The sequence below is a fragment of the Symphodus melops genome, assembly GCF_947650265.1.
Source record: "Symphodus melops genome assembly, chromosome: 14".
Taxonomy (NCBI): Eukaryota; Metazoa; Chordata; class Actinopteri; order Labriformes; family Labridae; genus Symphodus; species Symphodus melops.
In genome coordinates this window covers 23,596,705-23,612,103 of record NC_136704.1, presented here as the reverse complement: position 1 = coordinate 23,612,103, position 15,399 = coordinate 23,596,705, and the positions used below count along the sequence as shown (strand labels likewise).

General features: G+C 42.7%; 1 protein-coding gene across 5 annotated transcripts in view; it reads left to right on the top strand.

Moving 5' to 3' along the window:
* The window catches only part of pou6f2 (POU class 6 homeobox 2), a 71,901-nt gene that overhangs the window by 352 nt on the left and 56,150 nt on the right, over window positions 1–15,399 (top strand). For 4 of the 5 annotated variants that reach the window (XM_079360926.1, XM_079360928.1, XM_079360924.1 and 1 more), the window contains exons 2-3: window positions 1,063–1,176; window positions 6,339–6,526. In XM_079360926.1, the coding sequence (XP_079217052.1) occupies window positions 1,136–1,176; window positions 6,339–6,526 (229 nt within the window). In that variant the 5' untranslated portion in view covers window positions 1,063–1,135. Of the gene's footprint in view, window positions 1–1,062; window positions 1,177–3,359; window positions 3,436–6,338; window positions 6,527–15,399 lie in introns of those variants that run through there. The other variant, XM_079360927.1, reaches the window with a different exon arrangement.

The following is a 15,399-nucleotide window of genomic DNA, read 5'->3' as shown; positions in this document are numbered from 1 at the left end:
TAACAATTTGAAACAATGCCAAACATTATAAATAATCTGCAGACTTTCTAAAAGCGGATAAAAAGTTGATGGAAGACGAGTTAATTAATTCACTAATTGAAAAGTATCTTAAAAGGTTATAAAAAAAACCTGCTAAAGTTTTACTTTAACTTAATTAATTCTTTATCACATTAGTAGGTTATTTGTGTGTGTGTGTGTGTGTGTCTGTTTTTGTTCATAATTATTTCAATATTATACAATTTCCTCCAATTAGGCAATCTAACAGTTGGGTTAGTGTAGACCAGCCTGAGAATAACTCTGGACCCACTGGGGGGGTCTGGAGATACCCAGTGTCTCTAGCACCTTAATTGTGGGGGGTCTCCAGCTGTAAAGTTTAGAAACCCCTGGATTAGACGATGCATTACTTAGTGAATCATCAATGAGTAATTGAAGTCGTTCCAAACAGCAGCTCCCATAACCAACCACAACCATAACATCCTCCCGACAAACTTCAATTATACAAAAGTACGTTTACTTCTTCCACCACAAATTAAAAAAAGCTTTGTTCAATAAAAATCAAAATACAAGCGGTTTTATGTTCAGTGCAATATAGATAAAGGCCTTCAAAATGTAAAATTCAATAATCGAGTTTTCTTATTTCAGAAAGTAATACGAGATATTTTCATCAAAAGATTTTAGGTTATTCGCACAAGAAATCGTGTCACATTTTCTTCCTTGTGTTTCAGTTGCCAGATACTTTTCTTTTTCTGAATTAATGGAGTTTTCACTCCATATGTATGTAGAGGCTCTCCAAATGTAAATATGGACACCCCAGAAAGAGTACTGTTTAAGACAGAAGCTAATAAGGATCTTAATAAACATACTTATCACAGTGACCCAATCAGAAAGTTTTATTTTTACAATAACTGACAAAAAAAACTCCCCATTTCTGCAGTATCAGGAACAAACTGAGATGTATTCAGTCTAACCTTTCCCTTAACACAGAGTATGTTCGTGTTATAATGCTGGATGAAGCTCTGTCACAGTATAAACAGTAAATACATTTGTTTTGTTTATTTGCAGACATTCCTGGACTCTGTGGCCGGATGAATTCCTCAGGTAGGAGTCGAACTCTCGTGGTCTTCCTTCACTCTGCATGCTGACAGCTGCTTCCCAGAGTCCAGATGAATGCCAAAGGTATGATTTCCCTCTTCTTTATTGAGATTGTCTCACACCCCCATCTCGCCTCATCCATCCTCCGGAGAATCCTAATGCACCGATACCGAGGGGGGAATAATTTTTTTTTTTCTTTACAATCTACTTAGCAATGATTTATTGATTGCGGCTTCCACCCTCACAGAGAATTACCGATCCTTTTTGGGAAATCAGATTTTCACACCTTTCATGAGTGTGTATGTGGCGCAGGTCTCCTGAGACAGTGTGAGGGGAAACTGACTTTGAGGAGCAGCCGTGTGTGAATCTCTGTGGTGTCACTCTTCTGCTGCCAACCGTATACCCAGCGGACGGGCCTGTGATTCTCTGATGCTCTCTCTATAGTTTTGCATTATTTATAAAAATACAGATAAATACAGTGTCCGAGCTGGATTTTAATATGTTTCCATTCCTTTTCAAACCCCTTAAAAAACACACTTGCATGGTAAACATGCACAGCCCCTCTGAGGTATAAGCAGTTCTTCGAAGAAAAAAAAAAAGAAAATAATAAAAACAACCCCTGCCCTCATAGGAGGAGTCAGATTAGTGCGCTGAAAGCTTTGATGCTCCAGAATGTCAGCTCTGTGGATCGATCCAGCAAAAAAACACACACACACACACACCTGACCAATCAGAGGCGTCGATGTGTTGTGGACCTGCTGGGCGCCGTGGTTTACAAGCTTCAAAGAGCTCCTTTTAATACACTGCTTTGATAGCCCTCAGCCTCCACTGACCTGCCGACCATCCACTGGGGAGCATTTTAGCTTTAGTGGAGTACAGACGGAGAACGGCTGATCATATTAATGAGAGCGTTAAAAAAAAAAAAAAATCACCTCAAATGTTGACTACTTAAACCACTGGCATGCTGTTCTAATAAAATGCATAAACATGAGAATTTAAATGTAAATGAAGACGAATTAACTCTCTTCATTTTAAAGATAAAACATCTGCATGCACAAAGATGCTGAGCTGCTAAAGTACCCAAATGCAGCATGAGAGAGGAACAGTTTGGTTAATGACCCTAAGGGGGAGACAAATCATCATCTAGCACCACTGCGTCACACAAAGAGGCTCTTTGAATATTTGCCCCACACATGAGCTGAACACACAAGCACCATTTATTTCACACTGTTGCTTTGAAGTTTGTGTTGTTGTCAGCCTTTGTCTTATTCGTTAACACAATTTAAGCTGTGTGCGTTGAAAAATGTCTTCCATTTAAAAAACGTTTAAAAACAGATTTATTCTGTAGAATTATTACAGAAGTACAGAGATATTTCAGTGCTCAGCCTGACATGATTTTATTTTTATTTTATTTTATTTTTTTAGCTCCCTCCCAGGTCTCAGAGACAATCAAAAGCAGAAGTTAAAAAGTGTCTGATATGGGAGGATTATTTAGTGTGTTTAAATAATCACAGGTCAAAGACAAACCCAGAACATAAATTGATGTGATTTACTCGTCTCTTATCGTGCAATGATTTTATTAATTGCACCTGGTAGTGAGGCAGACAGGGGAAGAATATACTGTAGCATGTTTGTTTCTGATGAAGTTTTATTCTCATAGCTCGTTGTTCATTTTGAGGAAAGTGTCTTATCTAATATGTACGGCTGCAGCAAAAGTCTGTTATTTATTTAATCTATCAAGTCGCTTGTCAAATCTCAGTCACGTCCCAAAGCCACAGAGGATGGATTCATTTTTTAAAATCTAAGCATCATTTTAAACTACTCGGTACCTAAAACACATCCAGTCAACATTTTAAAAACCCTGGTCGCAGACAGTGTGTGAGTTCAGGGGTTAAATTAGATATACAATGAGTTGGTAGCCCAGTGGTTTGTGCACGCAGCTCATGTACATAGATCACAGGTTCGAATCTGACCTGTGCCTCCTTTACTGCACCTACTCACTCTCTCTCTCCTGATCGCACAAGTAGCCCATAAACAAATGTTTCTGTCTGTCAGTGACTGCATTAGATGTTTATGTCTGTTACCTGAACGCTACAAGCCCAACGTGATTATTCCTCTGTTTTGAGATCATACAAGTGATATGAACTGGTTGAGTACTGACTCCCACAGTCTGTTTATTAACTGAAATAAAAGAGATCATTATGAATAAGATGAATGAAACCTGATGACTGGTTGATGGATTGATGTTTCTTTTGTTTAATAAGAAGAGGAGCCTGGAGTGTTGGAGCTGAGTGACCCGCTCTCCCGCTGAAACTCCATCTCCCTCACACTGGGACAGCACTGGTAAGACCAGCAGCTATTAGCATGGATATCTGATGACTCTGCGCTCACCGCTGATTATTTGGCCACTGGGGGTGTTTGGTGAGCGCGGGGCCGAGGCGAGGGGGGGGGGGGGGGGGGGGGGGGCTGAGTGCTTTTTCTTGTTTTTCGGCAACCTGTTCCTGAGCTGTGGCGAGACTGAGTGAGCAGAGAAGAAATAAGACAAACCTTCTCCCTCAAGTCTCCGCGCGACACACCGCATCCACGAGCATGCACACACACCATCACACTCTCGCTCTGTCTTTAACCTGAGGTCTGAGGGTCACTCTCAAAAATCAAGCTAATCCGTTAAACACACCCGCTGCTTCGAAATCAGTAATGTAATTTCTTATGTTAATTTTTTCAAATATCCCTTTTTATTAGGGATTCTTACAATACGATTATAGTTATCCCATTATGAGTAATTGCATTACTCCCCGAGCTTGAATTAATCAACACGCCCAATTTGGTGGCAGGATTGCGAGCAGGCGAAGCTTGCTGTTTTGAAATGAAGTAATTAACAGCTGCGTGAGATGCTGAGAGATGAGTTGCCCCCTTATCCCGGAGCCTCGGAGGCCAGGGGAAGATTAGAGCTCTGATCTCATTCCCAGCACTTGTTTGGAGTCTGTCAGGAAGAGAAATGCCAGCATTAGAGAGGTACCGCCACACTCCTGATATGATGAAATAAGGAGAAAAGGGGAAAGGGAAAAAGATGGAGGGATGGACAGAAAGCCCCCCCTGCCCTTCTCTGAAGTGTCAGTAGCTTGTTTATTCTATTTTTCATCATAGCTGCTGGGGCAAAGATTCCCATTTTTCCTTTATTCCCCCCCCCCCCCCCCTCCCTCCTCCTCCACCTCGAAACAAAAACTACTGCTCTCATTTTTTATAAGGTCTTGCAAACTCTCATGCCCCGGTGAAAATTACATTGTGAAACGGTAGAAATTTCAGGGCTGCCTGTGCTCTGCCCTGTCCCTCTGAGCTTTCAAACAGTCAACAGACTGTGAAGAATAAATAATAAAAAACTATTGATTATTTTGATGACTGCAAGATTCAATTAGGTATTAATTTTGCCCTCCAGTGGACCTATCAAGCAACTCAAAGGAGAGGGGCCGGGGTGTGTGTGTGTGTGTGTGTGTGTGTGTGTGTGTGTGTGTGTGGAGGGGGGGGGGGCCCAAATGCATGCAGAGTGCGGCCAAGCTCAGACAGAGGGGAAAATGTGTTTACCTCGGCGGGCAGAGAGGTGCATTGATGCGCAGTGTCCCGCTTTTAAGTGCTCCACAAATGAAGCGCTGATGACTAGTGACATTGTTAGCGGGGATATGAGTATTGACCAGCCGGCTCACACTTTTAACGACAGCTTAAACTATTTCTATCGATTAACATTTTCATAGATTATCATGTGTCATATCAAAGAGGGCTGACTCCCGTGATGAGCACATTAAAAGGGCCCCTCAAGGCAGGAACTCATCGACCACCCGGATAGAAAGTGAGGGAGGGGGGGTGGAGTTGAAGTTGATGGGTGCAGGCAGGGGTGAGACGACCCCCCCGCCCCCCTTCTGTCCCTATATGCACTGCTCACCTGTTCTTTGCTTAGATATATTTAGGTTGGACTTGATTCATAAATAAGAAAATGGGCCCAAGTCCTGCTGCTCTGTGTCTGCGTCTCAGAGCCTGAGGAGGGGTGAACACTGTCTGAGGAGCTCTCCAGTCAGGAGACACAAGAGGGAAGAGACAGAGGGACTGAAGGAGGGAGGGAGGGAGTGTGTGAGGGAGGGAGAGAGAGAGAGAGAGGAGGAGGAGGAGGAGGTGACATCTCGTCTAAGGAAGCAACCTCAGGCTTGAACCTGCGGTGGCCACTCAGATACACAAAGGTTGAGCAGGCTGCTTCTGGTTCAGCAGAAAGCATGTGCTAGCATGTTTTAGCTGCTCTTAAGACGCACTTCAACATTCGGACTTTCTGAAACAATTTTTTTTTTTTTTTACTATTTCCTTCTGGAGCTTTTTTTTTTTTTTTTTTTTAGGTAAGAGAACATTTCCCATCGCTTTTTCAAAACTTCAATTGTTACGATCGTAAAGTATTCTAGTCCGATTGCTTTCATTAAATTCTCTCCAACGTGTTTATTGTTTTGTAATATTGAAATATATTTATTCTCTTCCGGCATGTTCAGACAGATAATACTCCCGACGTCACGTCTCGGAGATGATGTCCATTATTGTGCTAAAGTGCTGACAAAAAAAAAAAAAAAAGAAAATAATTGGGATGAAAATTTGGGAACATCAGCGACTTCACGTGTCATTTCAATCAGGCCTTAACTTCACGCTGCCTCACACTCTGCTGCATAATGTCACAGCTGATCTCATTGCGTGTCCCTAAATATGTGTAAATTGATGTAATGGCTGGTGTGTATTTTCCATCCTATCTTTGGATGTTAGAATTGTATTTATTTCATGTTTTTATCAGTGCACAGCCCATGGAGCTCTTTGTGGGCTGCTGTCAGCTTAGTGTTTGCTGAAGATGAGGCACATGTCAGGTAGTAATGAGCCCTTGGAGATGGATGTATCACCGTTTTAGGACTGCAGGGTATAATGGTAAAGCCACGCGATCCGTAACAGTTCTTCAGCAGGCAGCAGCTGGCAGTATCAACGGGAAGCACCAGACTCAGATAAAAGAGAGAGCTGGAGAGGGAGGGAGCAGGAGAGAGAGAGAGAGAGAGAGAGAGTGTGTGTGTGAGTGTGTGAGAGAGCAATAGAAAGGAGAAGCTGGGTGGAGAGAGTGAGTAGAGACATAGAGAAGGAGCCGGTGAGGCTGAGACGCCGAAGCACATCTTTAACCGCGGGTGTTTTTCTCTTTTATTTTCCTCCTCCCTGTTTCCCACCTGGGCTCGCAGCTCCCTCCAGGATCCGATGATTACAGGGCAGCTGAGCAAGCCGCTGCTCTCCCTGCGCAGCGACATGAGCGTGGCAGAACTCCGGGCGGACGAGAAAGCGGCCAGCCCAGACAGCGATCTGAACGACGAGCCCCTGCTCCTGCCCTCTGACGCCACGGACAGAGACGGCACCCCCAACAAGCTGTACGGTAAGTCGGCTCCGTCCTTCCTGTTTGTCCCGCTGGCTCGGGAACGCTGCGGGCTGAGGGCTGCTCCAGGTGAACAGAGAGGGGCGCTCACAGCTGGGACAGGTGACAGCAGTGCAAACTAAGTTTTAGCACAAAGAGAAAGTCGACGTTCGGCTTCAACGTCTGCAAAGAAAAGAGTTGGAAGGTGATATTTGTGTTTTCAGATATTTCTAGAAACTTCTGCCCTCAGGTTATTTTTCAAAAAAAGCACTTTCTTTCTGTGACTTTGAAGTTCATAAACTGCAGTCAAGAAATGTTTCAGTGCACGGTTAGTTTTCTCTCTCTCTCTTTTCGATTTAAATAAAAGAAAGAAAAGAAGAATTAAGGATCACTTCGACCGTTGTGTACTTCGTGATGCAGCATCGTCCAATGACTCTGCTTTATCTCAAACGTAGTTCAAAGTAACTTTCTAATAAAGACGTATATTTTCTTCTTAGCCGTCTTTACAAACACGGCTGCTGTTTGAAATCTACTTTCCCATAATTCAATTGGACAAAATGTTCTTTTTCTGATTGTGAGTGAAGGGGGGTTACTATGACGATGACTGATGGCAGTCTGGTTCATGTTATTATTATTATTATTATTATTATTATTTTAATTATAATCAGCTCGACATGTTTCTGTTCAGATCATTAAGAAGGCTTTTGACGTCATTTATTTTTAATTTTTGGTTAATTAAATTGTCTTTGATTCTGCCCGCCTCCTTCATTTAGCGCTCATTATTAATTAAATGATTTTGGTGTTTTTCCAGAATCAATGTTTTTTTTTAATTATTATTCTTTTTCTCTGTTTCAGTCGTTTGGGATCATTTAATCACTGGGCCTCTTTATGAACCAATAGGAATCCTTATTTTAACAGCTTATTCTTTTTAAATAATTTCTCCTGAAGAGAACGGCTGTGAAGTCATTTTGTTTCCCTCGTGTTGCTTTTATCAAGTTTTTAAGTTTAAGTTTTTATCAAACAGAATCCACTTAATGCAGCTTTGACGGAGAGAGAAGCACAAACAGCATGAACACACAGCAGCAGGCAAAACTTCAGGATCACCAGGAATACACTACACTACTGTACATTATGATCATAATGTAGGGAACACATGCTTATAGAAGGCTTGTCTTTATTTTGACTATTTCCATTTTGGAGAATAATAGTCGATATTAAAACAGCAAAAATTCAACATTTCTTTTCTTTTATTTATTTTTTAAGAAATGCATTCAGACTATTCAGGATTTCTGTGAGAAGCTCATGTGAAACATTTAAGCACAAGCCTTTAGATGAAAATGTCTTTACATAATAACATTTTTAATCAGGTGTGTCCAAACATCTGACTGCTACTCTACATGTGTCTCTCCATCTGTCCAAACTGATTCGTCTTTAATTCATCTCATTTTCTGTATTTCAGAGGATGAATTTAAAAAGAGAGAATTCAAAGACACGTCTCCATCATTTACTCTTTTTTTTACTCTTCTTTAAGGCTGCACAAAAGTGACAGGAATAGTCTTCCTCTTTTACATTTTGACTCAGCTTCTGATATCCCCTCTGCTCTGTTTTCTGTGTCAGTGTTTGAAATGTTCTCGTGTGTGTGTGTGTGTGTGTGTGTGTGTGTGTGTGTGTTTGGTTAACACACGTGTGCATGTAATTCTTTTATGGTGACTTTTCTAATTTAAAGCTTCAGTGTACAAAGCATCCTTTCTAAATGTAAGCAGTTGGAGTGTGAGTGAGGCAGTGTGTGTGTGTGTGAGTGTGTGTGTGTGTGTGTGTGTGAGTGTGTGAGTATTAAGCAGCCCCTGTGTCTGAATACGCAGCTGACCAAAACATAGTGAACAGAATAAAATGAGTATTTTATAAGCGTCTGGGCCATACATGTGCGTCAGGTTGAATCAGAGAGAGGGCTCAGAGGTGTTTGAGCGCCTTATTTCTTAATAAGCTGAGGCTACAGCCTGCTTTTAAAAACACACACACACACACACACACACACACACACACACACACACACACACACACACACACTGTTTCAGTCTGAAGTGTTGCAATTTGGTTTAATAAGCATCAAGTGTGTCTTCATGTCTGACCAGTCTTCTTCTGACTTGCTTTGCTTTTTGTCTCATAAACACACTCTTAAATGTTTTACACTTGATTTTAACTGGAGCTTTTTTAATTGTCTCAAACTGATGCACGACATTTATAGCTTCTTCAACATGGTGCTAATTGCTGAGGATTTTTTATTTTATTATTATTTATTTTTTGCCTCTGTTTTGCGAAGGTGCTGTTTGCTTTTCTGTGTGCTGCATGCGGTCGGTTGAAGCTGCTCTGGTGTAACTTGTGAATTTTGGAGAGGATGGTTTCTCTCCGCCCGCCGGCTGAGCCCTGGGCTGTGCCAACGGCAGGCTCGCTTTGGGTACCGCTGCCCACATGACCTGACAGAGAGAGAGAGAGAGAGCGGCAGGGAGTGACCAGGAGCTGTGGTACAGTTGTTGTCTTTCTGTAGGAGGAGAGAGAGAGTGTGTGTGTGTGTGTGTGTGTGTGTGTGTGTGGGGGGGGGTGTTGAAGAAGAGACTCAGCATCTTTCAGTGTATTTCCTTAAATGCTCCCTGACACTACAGAAAAGTCTTGTGAAAGTTACCGCTCCCTGATATTTGTCCACTCAGAAGCTCATAAAGGTTGTGACTCGTCCTCGTGCAAAGAGCGTTCCTCCTTTAGTTTGAAGTTTCAAAGACAAATTAGGAAAATACATTTGAGTTTAAACAGATCCAAAGTGTTATAAAACGATGCCCCCTCCATGATGTCAGCAGTGGTACCTTGGATTCCCCCTCCGTCTTAAAATGAACACACATCCAAAAATGAATTAAAAAAAATGCAGGTATAGTTCAGTAGTTCCCCCCACCACCACCACCACCACACACACACACACACACACACACACACACACACACACTCCCAGGGGGACCCGGACCTCAGGTTGGGAACCTGTGACCTGAAGTGTCACGCAGCACAGTGCAGCTCCTGTGTGGGCCGATCTGATTCTAATCCATAGATTAGTTCAACATGATTCTGCGTGAGGTCAAATTCACTGCAGAGACGCTGCTAAATGTGTTTGTGCACTTTAGACCGAGTGCAGGAACTGATTGAAATAAAAAATCAGAATATGAAAGATTTCAAACGATGATATTGTGACGTCTCGTCTATTAAACCTCGTTCACTGAATACATGTGGCCATAAAAACTCAATCTGGTAGAGATTATGTGTGAATCTTATTCCCACTCAATAAGAAGAAACACGTCTTCACATATTTGGATTGAAGTGAACTTGTATGTTGAGTCTTTTATTCAGGACTTGATGTTTTTTTTTCAGCCTGAGTTTCTTGTCGGTTTGTAATGAACTTTATCTCCTGGCTGCGTGAGCTTGAACTAAGTTTGAGATTATTTTTACTGTGTAATTGAAATGCATGCTGCTTATCAAAGAGAAACCCTGAATTGAGCTTTTTATTGAACTGAGCTGCTGAACTCTGCAGAAGCAGCATCTTTTCCAACGTTGTGGTGATGATTACAGCCACATTAGAAACTTTGGATTCCTCTCTTTGGGAGAGAAGAAAGACTTCAAAAACAACTTTTCTTATTTTATCATAATCCCGCCCCAATTATTCGACGAGTTGAGCAGAATTTAAGTCATGTTGAAACCTACAAGTCAATTTGCAGAAAAAAAAAAAAAAAAAAAAACGACCTGAAAAGTCAACAGATGAAAACGCATCTCGAGTGCTGAAGAAACTAAAAAGCATTTACTCTTAAGTTTAGAATAGTTTCATTGACTGCACACACACACACACACACACACACACACACACACACACACACACACACACAGCATAGAATATAGAGCTGGCTGATTTGAGCATTTGTCATTTGATAATTGAAAAGTTGTGAATTGAGCTTGTTAGTCTTCTTCTGTTAAAGCGGCCCAGAGCGAGCGATGAGAGCGATCTCATCCGAGCTTCAAAGTGTCATCCGTATATAAACCCCCGACAGTAGTTCCATATTTAGACTCTATTCAACACTTTTCACTTTTAATTGCTGCATCATTTGTGCTGCAATAGTTGTGTACACGTTACCAACTTTTCCATGTGTGACTTTAAGTGCTGCTGCACGGCGAGTGAGTGTGTGTGTGTGTGTGTGTGTGTGTGTGTGTGTGTGTGTGAAGGAGAAGTCGGGGGGGGGGGACAGTGACAGTAGCGGTCATGTTTGTCTACAGTAAATTGTCCACCTTCTACACCCACCACATGCTTACCGCGCTGGTGAAAGGGTCGTTCTCCTCCTAAAAGCTCGCCTGTGCAAATAGTCTTCCACTTCAGCTAACAGGGGCTACGAGGCACCACAAACATCCTGCCGCCTTGTATTTATTCCAAGTAGAAGTGGACATTAGGTGGGAAAGCTGTGGTTAGTAGGGCAAGCAATTTTTTCTTAAAGGACGAGATGGTGTTGGATGCGTACAGTTTCTGTCTTCTCTTCTCAAGCAAATCTCCCCCTTTCAAACATCAACAGACAAGATAATAAGACACTCAGAGCACAATTCCGTATTATATTCAGCAACCAAAGGCTCATCTCTTGTCAGTTTGCATTTACTCTCCCAAGGATGTGACGCTTCTATCATCATGCTGTCAAAGGGAGCCAGGCTGGAACGACAGGAGCACTCATTTCACACACTTACTGTCTACATGAAATGGTCTGCACTTATACGGATTCTGCCAAAATGGTGGAACAGTTTTTCCCAAAGGTCACCTAGAGAACCCCCCCCCCCCCAAAAAAAAAAAAATGAATCTTTCATTGATTCCTGGTATTGGAGGTCATTCAGAACAAAAAGTCCACGCTGAGCATCTGCTGCAGCTCTTTATGTCTTTACAGGCTTATCAGCGTGTACGCTTGATTAGTGATTAGTGCACGCTCTCAGAGGACCACCCACTGTATTTATTAATGCAGTGCTGAAGGTTCATAAACTAGAATTATTAAATTAACGAGTGTGCGTCTTAAATGTCGGCTTCAGCGACTCACTTTTTATGATTTAAAATTCCATTTGGCTTCTTTTTTAGTTTCCTCTCTGGTTCCAGTTTTTTGTTTTTTTCCCCACTCAAAGCCAATAATGTCACTTGCATGCAACATTTTGGAGATGGAGCGTCCCACAGGTGGAGATCATCTAAGAAATAGTGCACCGGTAATAAGTAGTGCTGGGAATCACCACAGGCCCCTCAATACGATATTATTACGATTTTAACTTCATATTGTTTCCACGACTCTAAAAACTGTTTTACCGAGTCGACGGACTGAGCGACACTGAGGTCAGAGTTCAACCCTGTCAGACACAGTCTGAACTCTTAGTGTTTCAGTCTCATCCTGAACATTCGTTTTCAACATTGCAACTTATTCAAAAGGAATTTTGCAACCGCTTTTGCAATGAATAATTTAAAAAGCATATCTGCTATTAACATGATAAAAATATTGATACTTGGCGACCATGAGACGATATAATAACGCCACGCAAAATATTGCTGTATGATTTTATTTTGAATTTCCCCCCACGTCTAGCAAGACAACTTCAAAACTCTCAAGCAAATAAAAACATCAAACGTGTGGACCAACATTTTAATTTCTCTTTTAGCTTAACTTAACATAATTCATACTTTGTAATATTTAGAGGGGCTCTGAGAAATTTGCTGCATTTCATGCAAAAGTCTTTTTAGCGTTCGCAAGTCAAACACACAAAGACACACACACACACACACACACAGCTGCTGGAGGCATGAGTTCTTATTATTTTTGTGTAATCAGCTTAGTGAGCAGGATGCATGGTGGGATTGGCTGCTTGCTGATGCAAAGAGCCTCGTAATGTTGTGTGCCGAGGTTAAGTAATAAAGTGGCGCAAACCCTGCGCTGAATGGGCCACGCCGGGTAAATAAGAGTGGATAAAGGAGAGCGAGCTTCTCCCCAGGAGGTGGATCTCATTATGGGGATTTCAGCTGTCTGCGCAAATGTGAAAACAAGCTTAATGCATGCCTATAAAGCAGGTGTAATACATTTGCTAATGTGCCCGCAGTGCCCACAGCTGCAGCTACACAATGATCGTGCAGCATGGAGGACGGGGGAAGACGAGCACAAGGCTTGTTTTCCATGCAAACAGAAGCAAAGGTCATGTGGTTTCACGAGTGCCTGGTTATGCAGAAATGACTTTGAGCAACTCGAGAATAACCAACAACGTAATTCTCCCTCCGACGTTTTCTACATTTAAAGTCAAAGTACTCTGCAGGAAAAAAGCTCATTAAAAGTTCTGCAGGTGGACGGCTGCGGAGAAAATAAATTGCATCTCAATATGCGCTCATCGTGGTAGCACAGGTTCTTTAAGTTTGGAAATCATTTTAAGAAGAAAAGCATTCTTATATGATATGTAGCATGCACTCCATAACCAATATCAATAAGCCTTTCATGTGGAGCTAACAAAGAGGCGTCACATCTCCTGGCACCGACACGCTTGGTGTTGTTGAGATGTAATTGAAGCTGCAAGGGTCACATTTTCGGAATAGAAATTACAGACTTGTCTTTGACTTGTGTGGCGTGAACCAGAGATGCATCCAGCGAGCCCTTGTGTCCTTCACAAGCCTTTATTATTTATAACGCTCGCTCTTTGAGCAATGACCAGTACTAATGCATAACCTTCTGTCCTTCTGGCTGATTCGCTTCCTTTGAAACCAAAGATTGAGGCAGGAGAAGTGGGTGTATGGTGGATGAGGCAGGGGTGTGGGCAGGCTGAGGAGAGGAAAGAGAGAGGGGGGGGGGGCGAGGGGGGATAGGGCAGTGGAGATCCAGGCTATCGAGAAGTTATTATGTTTTTTCTCCTTTATATCTGAGGATGTGGAATAACACTGTGATGATTCTTTTCTCCAGGATAGAGTTATGTGCTTCAAAGCAATACTATTTCCTGACGTCCCTCCTTCCACTATTTGTCTGCTCCAAGAATAATGTTATGGAGGGGGGGGAAGGGGGGGGGGGGGGGTGGATGTCTTTTAGCTACATGATTATTTGCCTGTTTCCACCTTTACCCACTCCCTTCTGTAAATGCTGTGGTGATGGACTAATAGAAGACTTAGTTCAGATGAACTCATCTGGACGCTCTCTCTGTTCAGCTCGGGTTCAGTGCAGGTAAGATTTCGTCTGCGCGGCGTGCGTCACCTGACGTCCTCCTGCCGTGTGATGACGTGAGGAGGGGGAGAAAGTGGGACATAGGCAGCGTTAGTGCCTGATGGCCTGGGGGGCCCGGCGGACTGATGTGTCAGGCATGACATGTGGGTGTCCGGTCCAACCCCCCTGACACACACACACAAACACACACACACACACACACACACACACCCCGCTGGCTACTTCTAAATGTCCAGACTTGATGCAACGCAAGAAGGAAACTACAAACGCAGAAACCCAAAGAGGCGATCGAGGTCAGCTCTTTTTTAAAAAAGCTTCACTACATTTTTAATTACATGTTTATTGTGTTACATGAGCTGTCTGTCCAGCATGTCAGAGCCCAAAGTCATCCTCATTATTATCCTCATAATTCACTGAAATGGATTTCAAACAAAATACGTCAAGAAAATATATTTGAGAAGGTGAAACCAGTAAGAACAATCTGGCGTCATATTTAATTCTCCTTTATTCCGTTGTACAATAATTTCCAATTTGTCTGATTAAAACTCAAATCTAAAGCTTTTAAAAATCAACAGTCATAAAAAATGCATAACGGGGCCTTCAACTAGAGATTATTTTCATTAATGTTTAATTTATTGGTCCTGCTCGATCGATTAACGACACATCAATGTTTTCAACCATTCATCCAAAAACAAGAAATATGAACGTCAGTAGAACAGGTTCCTATTACAAACGCTGACTGCCTGATGATCTTTGTCCTGATGTGTTCAGCTCCTTCTCTTAGAGGTAAGTTTGTACCAAGGCGTACGAGAGGAGGGCCGTCATTCAGCGAGGGGCTGCAGGCAGAATCCTATTTACAGCAAATATCATTTAAGTGATTCCAGAGGAGGAGCGACAGTGAAGCAAAGATCTCCTAAAAGGCTTACAGCGCTCGTAAGCTAGTCTTCGTCTCAGCGTCCCGCCGTAAAAGGATGAAGAATCATCTGGATTGTTATTTTCCTCTTTCAACCCTGAGCTAATCGAGTTGACTTTGCTTTCTGGAATTAGGAGGACGCAGCAGCAGAGCAGATGTGCTCACGTGCAAAGTGTCTCAAGTCCTCTCTCCCCCCCCTCCTCTACTCCCCTCCTCCGTTCCTCTTCCCTTCTGCATCCTCCTCTCCCCATCACACCATCCCTCCTGCTTGACCTTTGAAACGGGCATTGCCTCTCCTCGCCAATTTACCTCCCTCTGGTCCCTCTTGTGCTTGTGCTGCTTCCTGCTCCACTCCAGCATGGAGGGAGAGACGTGCAGGTAAGAGCGCTCTCATGTCAGAGAGCTGTTTGGTGAAGACCTGTGGCCGCGAGTGAGAGCTCAAGTGTCGGAGCACGTGGAGGGGGGGGGTCCTTACTGCTTTGAGCATTGTTTACATGCAGATGCTCCAACCGTTCATCACAAACTGAGACTTTACTTCTTCAAACTGAAGTGGACCATTTTCTTTTGTTTACATTTAACACCACCGTTATCGTTCTGCCCTTCATCTCTTGCTTCTTCCTCTGTCCTCTGATTCCCTCCTCCTCCTCCTCCTCCTCTTCACGTGGCTTAACAATCACCTCAGAAAGAGTCACAGAACTGCTGAGCTGTAAAATCCTTTCTGTTCGGCACCACCTCCGATGTAA